The sequence below is a fragment of the Fragaria vesca genome, linkage group LG7, assembly GCF_000184155.1.
Source record: "Fragaria vesca subsp. vesca linkage group LG7, FraVesHawaii_1.0, whole genome shotgun sequence".
Classification (NCBI taxonomy): domain Eukaryota; kingdom Viridiplantae; phylum Streptophyta; class Magnoliopsida; order Rosales; family Rosaceae; genus Fragaria; species Fragaria vesca.
Window position 1 is genome coordinate 14177201 of NC_020497.1, and position 18801 is coordinate 14196001.

At 37.7% G+C, this 18801-nt stretch overlaps 2 protein-coding genes across 2 annotated transcripts; one reads left to right on the forward strand and one right to left on the reverse strand.

Moving 5' to 3' along the window:
* Positions 1-730: 730 nt before the first annotated feature.
* Positions 731-11127, reverse strand: LOC101295753 (lisH domain and HEAT repeat-containing protein KIAA1468 homolog). Its single transcript, XM_004307260.1, is given in 19 exon segments — positions 731-1488; positions 3021-3120; positions 3197-3406; positions 3488-3628; positions 3676-3817; positions 3896-4296; positions 4373-4490; positions 4612-4826; positions 4926-5085; positions 5279-5499; positions 5591-5686; positions 5751-5903; positions 6025-6101; positions 6368-6875; positions 6959-7129; positions 7989-8096; positions 10282-10454; positions 10686-10838; positions 10929-11127. Coding segments are annotated over 19 exon segments (3720 nt in total). The 3' UTR covers positions 731-1114.
* A 785-nt stretch (positions 11128-11912) lies between these two features.
* LOC101296037 (histone-lysine N-methyltransferase, H3 lysine-9 specific SUVH1-like) lies at positions 11913-14229 on the forward strand. The gene is made up of 2 exons (XM_004307261.1): positions 11913-11957; positions 12128-14229. The coding sequence occupies exon 2, from the start codon at positions 12206-12208 to the stop codon at positions 14195-14197; it is 1992 nt and encodes a 663-aa protein (XP_004307309.1). The 5' UTR covers positions 11913-11957; positions 12128-12205; the 3' UTR covers positions 14198-14229.
* The last annotated feature ends 4572 nt before the right edge of the window (positions 14230-18801 follow it).

Below are 18801 nucleotides of genomic sequence, written 5' to 3' on the forward strand. Positions count from 1 at the left end.
CGGTTTCTAAAATAATTGTAAGAATTAAGTTGGGGGTGATCGATCGTGATAGTTTGATCAGTCGACTGAATGATATATAAAATTTAGGGTTTGATGATGATCATGGTGGTTTGACAGAACAGATGGTTCGAATAGTTTAATAGAAAAGTGATGATGCTCTAGCTAGTTTATAAATTGCTTGATCATTCAAATGGTTTACTCGCTATGGAGTGCTACGATGAACTAATACTAGTCTAATGCCTTTTGAATTTTTATTTGGATGATAAGATGACGATGAGTAAAATTACATACGATCACTTTCACTGGTGATTACAACAAGTAATAAATCGGATAATATTTTTTGTTTGTGATAAGAGACGTAAGATCCTGTATTGATAAAATGTAAGATACCAACATTGACACGATCCGCCTGCAAAGTCTACGTAAGAAATGAACCATGCAAAACTACTAAGAAGACCTCAAGCAATTTCTATATATATGCTGCTAACCCTAGACTAGAGTAAAGCTCATCTAGTAACCCTAGACCTAAGCAACTTCTATATATGCTGCACAAAAGAGTCATTTTTAATACTTAATTAGCTACACATTATGCTAGGGTGTCTTACTTTCTTGCTGCATCTGCGAGTCTCATGCGAATTCAGCGAGCAAGTTGAGTTATATGCTCTTCTGGAGAGTGGAATATGTGAAACAATTGCAGCTGTAACAGGTGGAAGTGGAAACAGACCATAACTTAGCAGTCCAAGATATCACCAGTAATACTGAAGGTCTCCCAGGGACTCGGTAATCTGGTGAAATTATAACCAAAAAATAGTTACATGCAGGGTGTAAAACTCTTATATGCGCCCAGGTCGCACAATGGTATAGCACACAGACTAGCAAGCTATGCTTATGAAGCACATCATGGGAGTCACTGCCTCCTATATGTATTCATGATCTAGTTATGAAAGAATGCAACTCCTATTCACGTCAATGAGAATTTAGTACTTTAACATAAAATATAAAATAAAAAAATGAAACAAAATGGTCAAATGAATTCCCTTGCATCCATCAGATCACAACTTTGACCCAGTTGTGAACCATATCCACCTGGGAAGGAGATGCAGAACAGCAAGCCTTATTGGTTCTGAGTTTCGTCTTGGCCCTTTACTTTGCCTCTGAGCATGTCAGTGAAATTACCCCTCATAATGCGCCTTAATCTAGTGTCCTCTGCTGGTGGCGTTGGTGCAGACTTCGGGGATTCAACTGGCTCTGGCAGTGGCTCAACATTATCTTTCTTTCCCAATAACCCACTTTCACCAAAGAAACTACTCACAGAGGAGGCGAGTCCAGCACCCATCACCTTACTGATGGTCTCAAAAGTTCCACCAGATCTCTCCTTCATTATAATTTCAAGGGCTTCCTTGTGTACTGGATCCAGTGCATCTGAGTCTTTCAATAGGTTCTGGATGGTCGGTAGGAGGTAGTCTCGTACACTGGTTGCTGAAATATCTGTACGTCAAACACTTGAGTTAACACACTGGATAAGGCAAGAGCTTATTTATTTTTTATTTTTATTTTTCAAATAGCAAAGAAAGCAATACAAACCGGAGTGACTATAATAGTATGCCACAACACTTTGTTGACAATAATAGGCTCAAAACTAAGAAAAGTAGATCCGTTTCAATCATTTTGGGCTCATTGCCATCTTAAAAACGAAAGCCTAGGAGCCTAAACACGAATTTGCTTGCTTCACAGGTTCTGCGAGAGTTAGTATTTCAAGGCTTCAAGGCCATTATTATTATAGGACAAATAAATCATAGATTCATAGGACTGACATGTTTAAATGTTGATTCCATAATAAATATATATCATATGTCCATATACTCCAAAGTTCATAGATTTGTGGATGCAAGACATTTTCTTGATCTTTAGAACAACTTTGTGAGACTAGGTAATCTGCTAGTTCTCAAAAAGTAGAGAGGCACAGGGCTTATATTGAATCTATCAGACCAACGAAATAAGGATTTTCTATTTCTCTAGGTTCTTTGAAGTTCAGGTTTGTGTAGTATCAAGAAATTTCATTTGTCCTATTATCTTCAACAAGAGAAAAGGGTTTTGGTCAACCATCTGAAACAATCAACAAAACAGTTAAGACACTTGAGTAATGGTTGATAAGAAATATTTCAGGCACATAATCTCAGGAAGTGGTCAAGGAAATGTACTACAAACCAGAACCTAGTGGGTAGAATTGACTGATGTTCCAGTTACGTTAGTGGAACCATAAAAATTCTTGTCAGTATCTATGATATCAGGTTATTCATTCAAGTGCCACTTTTTTCAAATCCAATTCAATGCTTTCAGCGTGAGCCCTCCTAAAAAGCTAAGATGAACATGACAAATGCATCTCCTTGTTGGTATAGGGGATCAATTCTTTCTAAGTGTATACTTAAAAGTGCGGATTTCTTCAATTTGATAATGACAATGAATTTCAAAAGTTGGAACTGTTGATCTTCTAGTCACAAAATGGAGAAACATTAGACATGTACAATGATAAACTAGTGGTTCCCAATTTGACCTAAACTTTGGAGGAATTATTTGAAGAGAAATCTTGATTGTCAAGCCTTAATGTTTAAGTGAGGGTGTCAGTACATTTTTTAAAAGAAAGCCCTGAATTTCATTCATGTGTGGTAGACTAGAATCTCTTTGTTGTCTTGTATGTAAAAACAGGACATCTTTACAGTAAAGTAACAAAAAATAGACAAGAAAGCCCTGAATTTCATTCATGTGTGGTATTTTTTTTTCTTTTTTGAATAGACAATAACTTGGTCTTTATATGCATAACATTTTCCAGATTTTGAAATTAATTAGTCAAGCAATAGACACCAGTAAACATTTTATTGAAATGACATGAAATAAAAGGAGCTCAAGGGGAGGGATAACCAATGAAAAAAAAACAAAAAGGTCATAGAGATATCATGTGATAGCACTTATATTAATGTGCTTTGGCTAAAAAACAATCTTAGCATTTAGAAAATGCAAACCTGTTGCATCTAAAGCACGGATTGCTTCACAAAATGCATTTGCTCTCTCACGACGTCGCATCATGTCACTAGCAGGCAGAGTGCCTGTAAGGTGAAAGATCTTGGATAAAAGATGTATATAATGTTAAAGAAAACTGACTTTTCAACACCTTGGCAGTAATCTAAATTAGCAGTACGATCATGTAAATATTGTGTCAATATGTGGAACATGTTGTGTCAAAAGGAAATAAAACAATTTCCCCAGGAAGTATGTTGAGGATATAATCTTTAAGTCTATCTGTTGTATGAGGCACAGCAACTACTAATGCATGAACTACAGCAATGGTAGCTTCATGGGATCCATCTTCAAGAAAAGCATCCATCTGAACTCGTATCTTATCGACAATCTGGTAAAAACTGAATCTGATCAGAAGGATATACAGATATTGTTCCATTAAGAAAACGAAAAGAGGAAACAAAATGCAAACCATATCATTTTTAAAATGTTGGGCGACAGCTCCAAAGGCGACTATGCTAGCATACTTCACACTCAGGTTTTGGTCGGAGCCCAGAGTTACTAGGGCAGGCAATATATTAGTAGATGCAACTTTTGCATCGATATATGGAACCTATAAACCAAAACAGTCAGTTAATTATTAGATCTGAAGTCGGAAACAAAGAGTGAGGATGCTCAAAGAATGGTTATACTCACAATAACTTTCAACAGATTGGCAGCATTGATTTTCATATCTATGTTGGAGCTGACAACCATTTCCCAGAGTATATTGAATATCATCCCATGATGAATTTCAAATGTGCTGCATTAGCAGAATGGCCCATCAATGACACAATAAGATGCAACAAATTAGTTTAATAAAAATTGTTAGATTACTAACCACAGGAAGCGGACAGCATCAACAATCTCAGTATTGCACTTTGTCGACTGATTTCCCGCACCTTCAACTAATAGCTTTCTCAAGTACTCCACTAATTGCTCGTGCTTGCTTGGGGCACCCAAAACTCCAGCCAAGAAAAGAGGTAGGATGCACATAGTAGCCAGTCTCTTAGCCACAGCAGTCCTTGGTGCCAAACCTGTTTTAACAGAAACAATTAAAGTTGGCACAAGAATGTGAATGCATTTCAGCAAAATTTGTTTCTTACTACCTTCAATTTTGGAATGGCTTGAAGATGGGAAATATGTCAATTGAGCATCTTCCCCAATGGCTATAAGGAATACAGGCAGCATTATATGTGTCAAATAAGAATCCCCGTAGTGTTCAGATACAGCCAACAAAAACTGCATCAGGAACATCCAGATCAGCAGAAGGACCACTTGAATAAACAATAGAAGCCAGCAAAGATGGAAACAGTACCCTGGTGATTCGATTTCGCAAAGTATCTTCTTTTGGAGGTAGAAAGCAGGCAAGCTGTATTAAGTCGGGTAAGCAGTCAACATGCAACCACTCAAAAGCAGGCAACTGAACATGTCCCCTAGCCAGACAATAAAATTTCTCATTAGAAGTTATAACAAGTTTAGCTAGTTAGGTTGCATTCTGTCTGAAACAAGAAGCCTGCATTAAATATAGAACTAAAATGAAAAATTGGAGCTTACCCAGCATACAATTCAAGGAAAGGTGTAGAAAATATTGTTCCAGTTGTTTCAGGATCAGAAGAAAATGGGGACATCTCAATTGCTTTCTGGTGCACAGAGGGAAGCATTTCCAGTAGCATTCTTAATAAAACATCGACATTCCAGCGTTCTCGTTCTCCTAACACACGAAGATGTGACTCCACAGACCCTTCAACCCCTGAAAGCGGAGGGCAGCGCTGCAATACCACACAGATGTAAATTAAACAAAGTCTTTATTAAAAAGAGAAATTGAAAATAACCGCAAATCATTGAAGTATAGTTAAGCACAAGCATACCTCAGCAGAGCTCAATATATAAGAGAGGAGAACCCTTAAAACATGGTCTAATTTCTGTCCCCACTTGATTACCGCAGGGACTAATTCTTTGAGTGTAGTTTCCACCACCACTCCAGAGGGATCACAGACCAATTGGAACATCAATTCTTCAACCTACAAATACAGGGATTTAATGTAAAATTGGAGACACTTTCTGTGTTATACTTCATACATGTCTTTCTTGTCAATCATCATATTATGATAAAGAGGTGACTCTCCATGCCCTAGACCATGTGTTATCAACCTAGAGCTTACATTGTAGCCATTTCTGTCAAGTCAGAATTCCTCTCCATGAGAGCCTCTGAAGCATATTAGTGAGGCTGACCTTGAAATATTTGTCCATATTTGGAAAGAGTGGAAGCAGCAATGCAAGATTATGTACAGCAGCCTCCCGGACAACAGTTGCAGAATCTTCTATGAGTTGTTGAACAATAGACAAGATAAGAGAATCACGGATCTCAGGCCGAACAAACTCTCCTAGCTCTCCACATGATTGAGCAACCAGCAACCTGCGCTCCTCATATGTATGATTTATCTGTAACCACGAAACAAAAGATAAAAATATTAAAATGTACTGAATAGATCAAGATACGCAACAAATCTTTTCCAAAAAAAAAATACCCTGCAAATTGAGGCCCAAAACTTACTTGCTCCCAACACTGAGGAAGCAATTCTGTTTCTGTTCTCATGTCTCCTACATTCTGAGCAAGGCTGACACAGGCCTGAAATGCAGTGGCTAAATTAAGCAACTAGTAAAATTATCATGTAGCCGTAGAACAAGATAACACAGCACTCAGAACATCAGCTTACATCCATTATAATTCTTCTTTGCTGCTCATCTGGACGTTTGATTAAATTAAACAATGTGTGGGTCAAGGAATCTCGAGTACTGCTCTCTGGATGGCGCTCAATAGCACACATGATCAGAGGAAGTAGCTCCTGCGAATCGATAACGCCAATCAGTGAAACTCAAGATAAATTTCATCTAGAGAGTGATATCTTAGATAACTGTATATAGCTACAAAAATGTACTATGTGTCGTATAAAATTACGTATGAACCTCGCGGTGGTTGATTAGAACATAAGGAACAATCTTGGGTAAGGCATCAGCAAGGATCTGAATGGTCTCTAGACCCTGTCAAAGTATAAACATATATATTACATGTAGGAAACAGAAAGCTAGCAAAGCTTGAACTTCATTCAATCTAGAAATGTTACGTAGATAGGGCCATCCAAAAATAAGAGAAAATGGGGTACCTTAGGGTTGACTTTAAAAGAATCAGCCCTTACGTGTCTCCAGCCAATCCCACAAAAATAAAAAAATAAAAATTGATGCCTAAAATGAGAAGAGAATAAGTATAAGAAACTTGCCCTTTTCTCTGAAATAATTTCAGCACTATGATCCTCTGTTGTTGGATGCAACATGCTAGATGTAGATGGTTCCGAGACATCCTTTTGTTTGCAAACACTTCCACCATTTGTCAAGGCACCACTACCATTCGAAGGATCTACTGAATATTCTTCCGAGACATCCTTAGGTGTAATTAGGTTGTCATCTGCTATTGAATGATCAGCTTCTTTCACAACTTTTGTTATTGCATCATCTGGATGCTGGATTATACTTTTCTCCTCATCCATGACTAGAACCTTTTCTTCCATCTGCATGGACTCTTTCCCAGCTTGGGTGGAATCTACATTTGCGATTTTGGATCTTAAAATTTCTAGTTCCATCTGCAGTGATTTGACTTCATCTTTGTATTTTTCCAATGACAGGGATTGATCAACATCAGTGGCTACCATATTTTGTCCCGAACCAGATCCTTCAATGTGCATTTTCAAAGCAGTGACTTCAGCTCTACAACCATTGAGCTCCTTCCTTTGGTGCTCCAGGGACTGCCTTAAATCTTGTACCTGAATTAAAGGGTGAATTATTGTCTTCTTAAATGTCTTGATTGAACAGCATATTGGTAAGGCAGAGTAGTAAGGACACTTACAAGGTTCTCTTTGTCTTTAAGGTCCTTCTGAAGAGATTCCAATGATTTGTTGAGTGCACTTATTTGTCCTTCAGCCATATCTTTGTTTTTAACCAAACACATCTTTTCATGATTGAGCTTCTCATTTTCCTCCAACAACGACTCATTTTTCCGAAGCATGGAAATTTTCTCCTGCATGGATATAAATATTATTTATAGTAACTTCATGACACATACATAAAAAAAAAAATACACAAACAAAAAGAACAAACAAAATTGTATATATTTATACATGTACAAGTAATAGCAATCACAAAGCATAAATAATGTAACCTCAATTACACTCGAGAAACATCAAGCATATTATACAAAGCATAAATAATGTAACTTCAACTACAGTCAAGAAACATCAAGCATTTTTTTGAAAAAGGAAATGGACAAAAGGAAAGGGAGAGGGAAGGAAAAACTAAAGAACAAAGTTTGAAAGAACTTCAAAGAAAATAGCAGGAAAGGAGTTGAGGAACTATGGGACAAAATCAGTTGTGATCTTCCCTGTAGGTATCAATTCTATGAAATATATAAACTTGCTACATCCGTAGGTTAATGCCTAGAATAAGATCGAAAAACAACCAGCAACAAAGGATTTGTCAATTTCTGAATGCTGCATGCCTGCAAACTTAAAATATAATCAAGTATGCAGAAAAGAATCCATCTACCAATACCACCCACCACACCAATCATGTAAAGTCAATATATAAACCACATTTTTGCTCCCTTGGTGCACGAAAGCAGAAGCAAATGAAATTAAAGTATTTCTCCAACAAGTATGGGAAAGACAGAATATACATGCCGAATTCTGTACCAAATATAACAACCAAACACATATTTCAATAACTAAGCCTTTTGTGCTCCCTAGGTTGAAATCATATAAATTACAAGCCAAATGCTAGATGCAAGAAAAAAACAAGGTGAAACACCTGAAATGTAAAGACAGTGATTCAATAAATTTAGCAACTTGCCAACATGCTACATAACATGTATCTAGAAATACCTCAGCAGCTTCTGTAGTGGATGAAAGATACTGATAATAATAATGGCGCAGGGCATCTGGTACACATGCGGGTGAGTTCTGCCAAACATCTAGATTCTGATCTGTGACCTGGGGAGAAAGTAATGACAGGGTATGGTAGACTATTAAGATTAGTCAAACAGAGCAAAACAAATTGTCAAGCTCAATCACACAAACAAATCTGCAATAGTACCATTGTCACCTGATGCAAAGGTTTAAGAAATGTAAGGTGCTTCAAATGCAACTCATTACTGTCTTAAACATACGAAAGCTAAATCGTATCTTGAAAAGCATTTTCTACTGAATTTCTGCTGAAGCTATTTGCTTTACTCTATTCGTCAGATAAATTCAGACAGATGTTTTAAATACGTTAAACAACAACAAAATAATCTATTATCAAACAACTGAAATTGGAACGGCAGTTTCAACAAATGAAATACTCACTTGCAGTACTAATATAACATTTAACCAAAGTAAAGATGATAACAAATCAATGGCTTAGCCAATACAGGAGCGTGGATTGTGGAGGAGATGCGGCTGTGGTGATATGACTACTCTTGGGGTTTCGTTTGGATAAGTCTGGTTTTCTATTTGAAAATGCAGAGAATATTCAGGATGGTACAAATCTGTTGAGAAAAAACACATTAATATTGCTACTGACTTGCAGTAAGATTGTTAGAGAAGGTTGTTTAGGTCTGCTTTTGCTTGTGTTTGGGAAGGTATGGGACATATTATAGGTTGGATTTTGGTCCTTGGTGAATAGAGGGAAGTTTCTCAAGTGACTGAGCAAGAGTTTGTGGAGATGAGTTGTCCAAGAAAAACAACAAGAATATTTCAGTCAAGGAGTTAGAATTACAGACAATAATAATCCAATGAAGTCTGAGAAAAAAAGAGTCTTGGGAGCCCTCGTCCAAATGAGTATTCTACATAAAGCCAACAAGTAATTCCCTTAATAACTGATGATACTACTTAAGGATAAAATTGCATGAAAAAACCTCAATTATTGACCTATGTAAAGAAAAGACACTGTTGTAAATAATAAAATAATAAAATTAAGTTGGGGTGGTACAGCTTATAGCCTATAGTAGATAATTAACTTGCTAGAAATCTACCAGACTTAAAAATCCTCATCTTAAATTGATAGGCGATGAATTTGAATCAAAACATTTAACCAAAAATTATGAACTTTTGGATGCTCTTCCTCTCCAATGAAATCACTAGAATCTTAATTCCTCAGTTGAAAATAGACATTACATGTATACAAACTAGATGAATTAAGTAACGTCACAAAAAGAGCATCACATTTTCATAAAGAATTCAGATATGCGACGTGTCTCGCAAAAAGAGTGACCCGTAAACAACATATTCATATGTGGCCAGAATATCAACAGCTAAGCAAATTTGAATACTGAACTCAATAAAGAAAACACCTCAGATACAAAATATTCTAGCTATATTTGCTCTTGTAACTAAAATATACTTTCCCTCTCTAACAGAGAATTTAAATTCAATTTAACATGTTAAGATGTCTTGATGCAGTAACCACAACTAAAAAAGAAATACCCCATTTGTAGGCCAAGACTAAGCTGAGAGCTATTTGGTTGAAAGTGAAGTCCCCAATGATACTCTAAGAGTCCACAGTAGATGGACAAATAAACAAATAAACCAAGAGTCACTCTAAAAGTTAATGTTCAGTTTCATTAAAAGTATGAATTCAACTCTAGTACTGTAAGAGTCTACATAATTCTAGGATAAGTACACTGTCATTTAGGTACTTCAAGGGTGTCTTGTTTAATTAGTCTTTACTGAGAATTTATTGTCCTTTAGTGTTCCATGAGTCTAAGGGTGATCTATCTGAAACTTATACACCACTTGTAAGAAAAATCAAACTGGAACAGTAAAAGTTGAGTTTACTTGAACACCTTGGTGCCTTGCCTCTCTGCTAGCCTCCCTCTAAATTCCATTCCTTAAGTCTTGAAACTACAACAGCTACATTAAAAGGTTTTATTAAAACTATAATTTTTCTTTTTCTTATGCCACCATAGCCATACTCCAGTCCACCCTTGTTCTGTTCTAAATTACGTTTGGTCCAGTTCCTAAGGCAATATGATATACAGCACCCGCTGCAAATTTGATCGTTTTAGTCTACTGAAGTTGGTTGAATAAACATGTGTGGCATAGATAAGAGTCATCTCTTTCCACATACAAATACAAGGAAACAATTATAAAACAGAAAGCAGAATTATAGGCTGAAGAGAAAAAATAAAAAAAGTACCTCTTCAAAAAATGTCATTGCAGTAAGACGGTAACCTGCTATTAGCAAATATTCCTTTACAGCGCAGTTCAGATCTTGACGTTCATTGTCTTTCAAGGGACCCAAATCCGAGAAGGAGACATCTGTCTTTTGCCGGTGAAATTGGGGTCCATTATTTACACTGGCATTTGACTCTGAATCTAACATGGGGAGAAAGTCACAAAAAGAACATGAAGTCTGGTCAAAATATTACTTTGCACAATGCATCTCTCTAATGTTGCTACTGTTTAAAGGTGGATTACAATTCCCAGACAATAGAATTTCAACGACACATAACAAGCAACAACATGCACGTGTTGGACCACAAGCATCAATTCTCTTTAATTAAAGTTTGCGTAGCAATAGAATATGTAATTATAAATTACCCCTCAGTTCAGTTACAGGTGATTCTGCTTGCTTCTGCAATTCAGTCTTGAATTTCGAAATGTCCTCTTGGGCCAAACGGAGCTCATATTCAGTAATTGCTAATTTTTCTTCTACCGCTTCTTTCTCCTGAAGCAAAGTTTGAGGATCTGCAACTGCATCATGACAAAAAACAAAAGCAGCAAGTGCATCAGTAGAGATGAAGCCAACGGTTGTAGATTGTGGGAAGAAATAGAAGCATGTACCTCTGAGAGTGTTGAAGCGAGAGATCTGATCGGGAGGGAACTGGGAGGAATCAGAGAAGAAGTTCTTGAGACGAATGGCCTGATCGTCTCTGCCATCGTCAAGAAGCTCGTGGAGAAGCTCGAATGCTGTAAGTAAGTAGTTCTCCTCCAGAAGAAAGTTAACCACGCAATTGCACAGCGACGACTTCTCCACGTCCATCATTCCACAAACACTTTGAACGCAGCAGCAACAACAACAACAGTGTCACATTCCAACCCTGGACATGACGAAATCCATGATTGCCCGCAAATGGACAAATAAACTCATTCTATTCAGTTTATCGAAATTTTAGTTTTCACATTTCTCCAATTAGGCCCAAAACCTCTCAAATCATGTCGAGAAGCATGAGAGCAATTCAGAATTTCATTTTCATTAGTTTCTTTACAAGTCACTCACTCATTAGTTATGTATACATATCTCACTCCACAAGTTGAGACTGACTTGTAAATTGCAGAGCTACTGATATGCTACTGACTTGAGCCTCAATTGCGAGTAAGGATTAATTACGGCTTTCAGATCATTTACCAAAACAAAGTATGAATATAATGACATATATGAATGTGAGATCATACGGAAATGGGGCTTGAGACAAAATGTGAGATCATGTAACTGCAGAAGAATAAAACAGAGAGAGAGAGAGAGTTCACCTCAATTGACGATTTGATTCGATCTGATTTGCAAGACCCACAAAATTAACCGATCAAGATTTGCAGAAGAAGAAGAAGACGTACCACCGCAGATTTCTCGTTTTCTTCAAAATTCTCTTCAGTGTGTGTGTGGCAAACCAAATCAAAACAAGGAAGCGGTGAATTTTTTTGGTGTTATTTGATGCGGGATAGAGGGACGGAGGGGTGAAACGGTAACTTCCAACAGCTTCCGTTGACTTGTTTGCTTTTTGGACTTTTTTTGGTTATAAAAAAGGAAAAAAAAGAGAGTAAATGGTTGATGGTTCAGTGAGGCAAAACCGAAGCAAGAAACAACATTTCCAGGTATAGTTTTCTCTTCTCTTTCTTTGTTTCAGTTTTGGGTTACTATTCATTTTTTTGTTTTGGAATAAGGAACAGTTTTGGGTATCAGATCTGTTAAAAATAGCAGCTTGTGCAGAGAGAGAGAGTGAAGTGAGTTGATGATGAATTTGTATTGTCTGTCTAAATTGTAGGTTGCATTCGGCTGTTGGTAGAGAAGGAGTGTGTGTGTGTGTTTTAGATTGATTATATTTGGGTAGTGTTTTAGTTAAATGGAACACAGTTCAGGAGGTCAAGACTCCATTCCTGGCATTGGGTCATTTGATAAATCGAGGGTTTTGGATGTAAGGCCTTTGAGGCGTCTTGTTCCTGTTTTCCCTTCAATGCCCCATTCTGCTGCTGCTCCTCCCTTTGTTTGCGTCTCACCGGCTGGTCCTTTCCCACCTGGGGTTTCCCCATTTTTCCCTTTTTTCATTTCAAACGAGAATGCAGTTCCACCCTCAACAGCTGGAGTAACCCCCAACCGCTATACTGGGGCTTCGAATGGAGGAGATACTACAAGTCGTGTCCAAAGTCCAGTGAACAGTGATGACACAAGGACGGTCGGGAGGCCAAAGGGTAAAGTCCAGTCTCAGAAAAGGACACGGGGTGGCCAGGACATTGATGTCCAAATTGATGCAATAGTTGATAACATTCTCGCCTCATTTACCAATACCTTGAGACAAAGTGATGGCGACAAGGAATTAGTTAGATATGCACTCTTGTCGTATGATCTGCTACGGAGAAGAATTTCACAAATTGAAGAGATCAAGGAAGGAGTGTCGAGAATAGGGCGCTCTGATCTTAGGGCTGGAACTCTCTTCATGAATAAGGGAATTAGGACAAATGCTAAGAAGAGGATTGGTGCAGTGCCCGGTGTTGAAGTTGGGGATATTTTCTTTTTCCGAATGGAATTGTGCTTGGTTGGATTACACGCTCCAACTATGGGTGGGATTGATTATATGGGAGTCAAGAACAGTTCAGAGGAAGAGCCATTAGCATTGAGCATTGTTTCTTCTGGAGGTTATGAGGATCATATGCAGGATGGGAATGAGTTGATATATAGTGGCCAAGGTGGCAATGCCAACAATGATAACAGGAAAGACAAGGAAATAAAGGATCAGAAGCTTGAAAGGGGTAATCTAGCTTTGGAGAAAAGTTTGCATCGGGGTAATGATGTTAGAGTAATTCGGGGTCTTAAGGATGTTTCTAATCCACTTGGGAAGGTATATGTCTATGACGGTCTATACAAAATCAATGAATCATGGGTAGATAAAGGGAAGAGTGGTGCCAATGTATTCAAGTACAAATTGGTAAGATTACCGGGTCAGCCTGAAGCGTTTTCAGTTTGGAAATCAATTGAGGAATGGAAAGAAACAAATGCTACAAGGGTTGGTCTAATATTGCCAGATCTTTCTTCAGGAGCAGAAACTTTTCCTGTTTCTCTTGTAAATGACGTAGATGGCGAGAAAGGCCCTGTTCACTTCACATACATTCCTAGTCTCAAGTATCCAGAACCTGTTAAACTTGCAGAACCTACTGCTGGATGCAATTGTACCGGTGGATGTCTCCCTGGTAATTCCAACTGCCTTTGCATTCAGAAAAATGGTGGTTATCTCCCATATACTTCAAATGGGCTTCTTGTGAACCAAAAATCCTTATTGCATGAATGTGGTTCTTCCTGCAAATGCTCTCCTAACTGTCGTAATCGTGTGTCCCAAGGTGATCTGAAAATTCGTTTGGAAGTGTTTATGAATAAGGATAAAGGTTGGGGTTTGAGGTCCTGGGATCCCATCCGCGCTGGTGCTTTCTTATGTGAGTATGCAGGGGAAGCTTTAAATGTTTCTGGTATTGAAAAGCTTGGGGATGATCATGCTGATGATTACAGTTTTGATGCTACTCGTACATGTCAGCCACTGGCAGTTCTACCAGGTGATTCTAACGAGGCTCCAAATGTCCCTTTTCCTCTACATATAAGTGCAAATACTGCTGGAAATGTTGCTCGCTTTATGAATCACAGCTGTTCTCCAAATGTGTTTTGGCAACCAGTTCTACGTGAAAATAAAAATGAAGCTGACTTACATGTTGCGTTTTATGCGGCGGCACACATCCCTCCTATGACAGAGTTGACTTATGATTACGGGCTGAACCCTCATGGGAAAGCATATCAGAGGAAGAAATTATGCCTCTGTGGGTCAACGAAGTGTAGAAGCTTCTTTTACTAACGGCTTGTTAATGGGTTTATCTGATGACGAAGAATCTTGATATTTCTACTTGGTAAATAAGGTTAGAGGTTTCCTGATTGAGTTTGTTACCGACCGAAACTCTTTCACTATGCTTTTTCTTGTTTATTCTTACAAATTTTTTGCTTAAGTAGATGGACTGATTGTGTTTACTTGTCAAATGTATGCTTCCATAGTTTTTATAGTTTAAGCTCACAGACCAATGTCCCCTAGAACCGCCTTTCCCATTCCCCTACCCTCTACCCTCAGACCCATCGATTGCCTACCTTTTTGGCTGCAAAACCTGGATCGCCCCCCTGATTCACAGTGCTCTCTCCCTGATCTACTCAGCCATATCAATTTCCTCTCTTGGATCTCTCCAATAACCGTTAACAGCTTTTCGGTGCTTTCAAAGGCGTTTTTCATCGATACCATGTGCTCTATTATGTGAAACGAGGAGCTGCTCCTCTATATCTCTATTTTTGTTCTATTGATTATTTTCTGGCTTTGTGTTCTTGGTACGAGGTTGTTCAATCTTATTAATTTAAACACCAGGTACGCTATCATCCTTTTCCTCCTATTCTCTTATTCTGAGGCTTCTATTGATGTCATGAACCTTACTAGAGTCAAGGAAACAGACTGTTATGAACAACACTTGGCTTTTCTGTTGTCTGTTACCATTATATCTGCAGTTGATTATGATCATAATCTTTTCTGTTACAATAAAGGCAGAGATAACATGGAAAATAGTGTTTCAGAACCCTCTACATCCAAATATCTAACATGAGTATTCTCTGTTGGAATTGTTGATCACGACAAGTCGCAAGCCACCTTTTTGATATCCCTTCTATCTGTTGATGTACCTTGTTTGCTGGATACTATGCTAGATGAGGATGCAGCGTCTAGACTAGCAAATAAGCTGCCTTTTTGTACTTATCGTGTATTCCTCCTTTAGGATAAAGCGGTGGCATGTTACTCTTATGGAATGGAAACATGTTTAATGTTAATGTGCTTGATTTACATGAACGTTATTTTCATTGTCAATTTTCACTTAAAAGCTCTGGGGTTAGCTGGTATGTTACATTTGTTTATCAATATCCTCATAAACATCTGCATAGACAAATTTGGGACATTTTACTGTCTACACCTGTGTCCCTTACAGACCCAATGGGGGACTTTAACTGCATTCTACACTTAATTGCTTGAGAAACAAGGTGGGTTGCGTAGTACCAATCTGTTTATGCTCCAGTTTCGAGATTTTAAAAAATTCTGCAGGGTTGGAATGCCTTCCTTTTACTGGCAATCTGTTTTACATGGACAAATAAACAACATGATAATTGCATTCTTGAGCAGGTTAGATAGAGTGGTAGCTAATAGTGCAGCCCTTGCGTTATTCCCTCACATGTCCCTTAATAATTTACCTATTGCTGGGTCTGACCATGGACCTATTTATCTCTCTTAATCCTGACCTATTTATCTCTCTTAATCCTGGATTACTTTTTTTTTTTTTTTTGAAGCATAATCCTGCATTACCAAGAAAGCCTTTAGGTTGCAGCACAATGATTTTCAGAATATTGTTAAAAACTGTTTGGCCGACTTTCTCACTAAAGTAAATGCGTGTTTTGTGAAGTATTATGTTGAAGTATTTTGAGTGGATTTTTATGGAAGATGTCATAAACTGTATGAATATATCGAGCAAGACAGAAGCGCTTCAAATCAATAATATATCATGCACCATTCACATAGAAGATCATATATTTATTAGCTTGAGCTAACAAAACTTCGTTAACAACAACATATATAATTAGGGGTAAGAACTTTTCATAAGGTTAACAAGATTTGGCTGCATGTATATATAGAGGTAACTTATAAAGCTAATTTATCCCTATTTCTTACTATATCTCCTTTCCGTCATATGAAAGCTAACAAAATGAACAAGCAGTTCAAGATTCACGTTAAAGCTATACTTGAGATCAGTGATGGATACTTGTAGCTCCACCATTTTACTGTACGAGTTCGACATATATAACTGATTCCGTCCAAAGTTAAGTTCTGATGACATTGTGCAGGATTACCATTCTATTCCGATCGATCACAGATATTGGTTCTTCATGTGGTTCAGCCGTTGAGGATTGTGTCCATAAACTTCTTCCAATCCTGTCAGCAATTTATAAGAAGCAAAACCGAATGCAGAGTAATCAGATCAGATTCAATTAAACTGGAATACGTACCACACAAACATAACTGGCCTCAGTGCCAAAGACACAATAAACCATATATATGATTCAGATTTAATTAAACTGAAAAATGAATAGATGAACATACCTCATCTAGAGACACATTTTCTAGAATTGCTGTGGCATCCAAAAGATCCAACCAGTCAAACTCGACTTCTTCGATAACTTCTCTATTAGAATTCTGCTACGACATAAAATCATTAGCATTAAGTATTATATATGTCATGCAAGATAGATCGATATATACATGCCTGGCCGTTGGGTTCTCTGAGCAAGGAGGCATTCCCTTGAACCAAACTTGCACCAGTCTCATAAGAATCGAACACTTCTTTTCCTTCTTCCTATAAAACGATAAAGTTTCAACTCCGATCCAAATTAGCACTATATATATGAAGCTAATTCTATGAAGCTAGCTAATTAAGCATATGTACGTACATATATACATACCTGATGATTAACAGGTTCCAAATTGGTATCGTTGAATAAGATATCATGAAGGTCATCAAAGTAGTCGCCGGTTTGATTCTGATTACTTGGTGATAGGTCTACAACATTGGAGCTAGAAGCCGCAGCAGCTTCCACAGTAGTAGTTGTAAAACCACCACCAAAACCAACTGATGAAGCATCATCCTCCACGCCTGAAAAATTCTTGTTACTCAACATCAAATTACCCGGTGGTAATGATGCATTATTCATGTCTTGATGAAGCACATTTTGATCGAGTCGACAAGTTGACGAATCTCGGCCGTGGTTCTCCACCATCAAATTAGGGTTTGGATTTGAGTTAAATCCAGCCAACCCTACTGAAGCAGCACTATTCCTTGGGAATCCACCATAGTTGTTGTTGGTGATAAGACTACTAGAATCATTCAGAAATCCCATAGTTCCATTCCATGAATTACCATTATTAAAATCATTGTTGTACTGAAACCCTGCAGTCATGCCACAGTTATTGTAATTGCCATATAGCTGGTTGGTCAATGAACTTGTTTGAGTTTGGAGTCCATTAGTACTTGACCAATTGCTTTCAACATTGTTATTAACTGATGAGTAATTGTCAGCTGGTTGGAAAGACCTTGGGTATCCCATGAAAGCAGCTTGCTGTGGCATCTGAAAATTTGAGAGAGAATTGGGATGATATAAGTGTGTGTTCCGGAATGGAGGCATGGAAGTGGTTGATGCTTCATGATCATTGGATTGAAAGAGGGGATATCCGAGGCTTGAAGAATTAAGATTCATAAACATATTCTGTCCTGAAATGGGCTGCTGCTGGAATATCGAAGCACTGCTATCCCCGAAAATTGAAGATCTTGATATCTGGGATTGGTTAACAATATCCGATTTACTTACTGAAATCTTTGCTGCAACTCTTCTTAAGAACTGTCTATACTTCTGAAAAAAAACAAATTATCAAAAAGAAAAATCATTATGTGCTATATTATATCTTAACCAGGATCGATCTACAAGTCATTTCGAAAGCCTCACCATTATATGAACACTAATTTTCCAAGAACACACTAGAATTTCTACAAACCTGCAAATGGCTCGCCACGTTTTCTCTAGTCAGGCCTTCAACGTTCATGACCTCAAGAATAGTCTTCGGAACAGCCCCTGACCAATTCGGAAATGAACAGAAGAAAAAAAAAAATGCTCTTCAAAATTAATTAACTCGTAAGTACATGTAAATCAACACAGGAAAAATAAGAGTTGTTCATTAGCCAGAAGTGAAGCAGTATATGACCAAGTCTTACACTTACTTTCTAGGCCTATAAAATGAATGGATTCCAGAAATCTAGCCTGGAGCTCTTGCGTCCATATCAACTTTGCCTTCTTTGGAGCATTGCCTTCCTTTGTTAATCTTCTCCTCTTGGAATTCTTTTTCACATGATCGCCATTTGTATCCTGGTCAGATATGGCCTCGCTTGATTGTTCGCCACCACTTTCAATTTCCTCAACAAAAGAATGTTTTTTTGGTGATCTATCGTTGACATTGACAACAAATTGCCAAAGGTTTTTCACATCATCAAAGCAAACTGGTTTCACTATATAATGTGCAGCGCCAAGCTTAAGAGCCTTTAATATGACATGCTCTCTATCGTCGGCCGAAACAACTGCATATTCAAACATGAATCTGATTATAGAGGGATATAGAATTTATAAACAAATGTAACCTCAATTTATAAAATCGACTCACTGATCAACGGCAGCTTAAATTCTTGTCGAACCCTCTTCTGTACTTCAAAACCGTCCATATCAGGTAGATAAAGGTCTGTTATAATGAGGTCATAAAAGTTTCTCCTAACCCGAAGAGCAGAGAAAGCAATGTATGGATTTGTATATGTCCAAACTGTAACAAAACGTGACAAAATT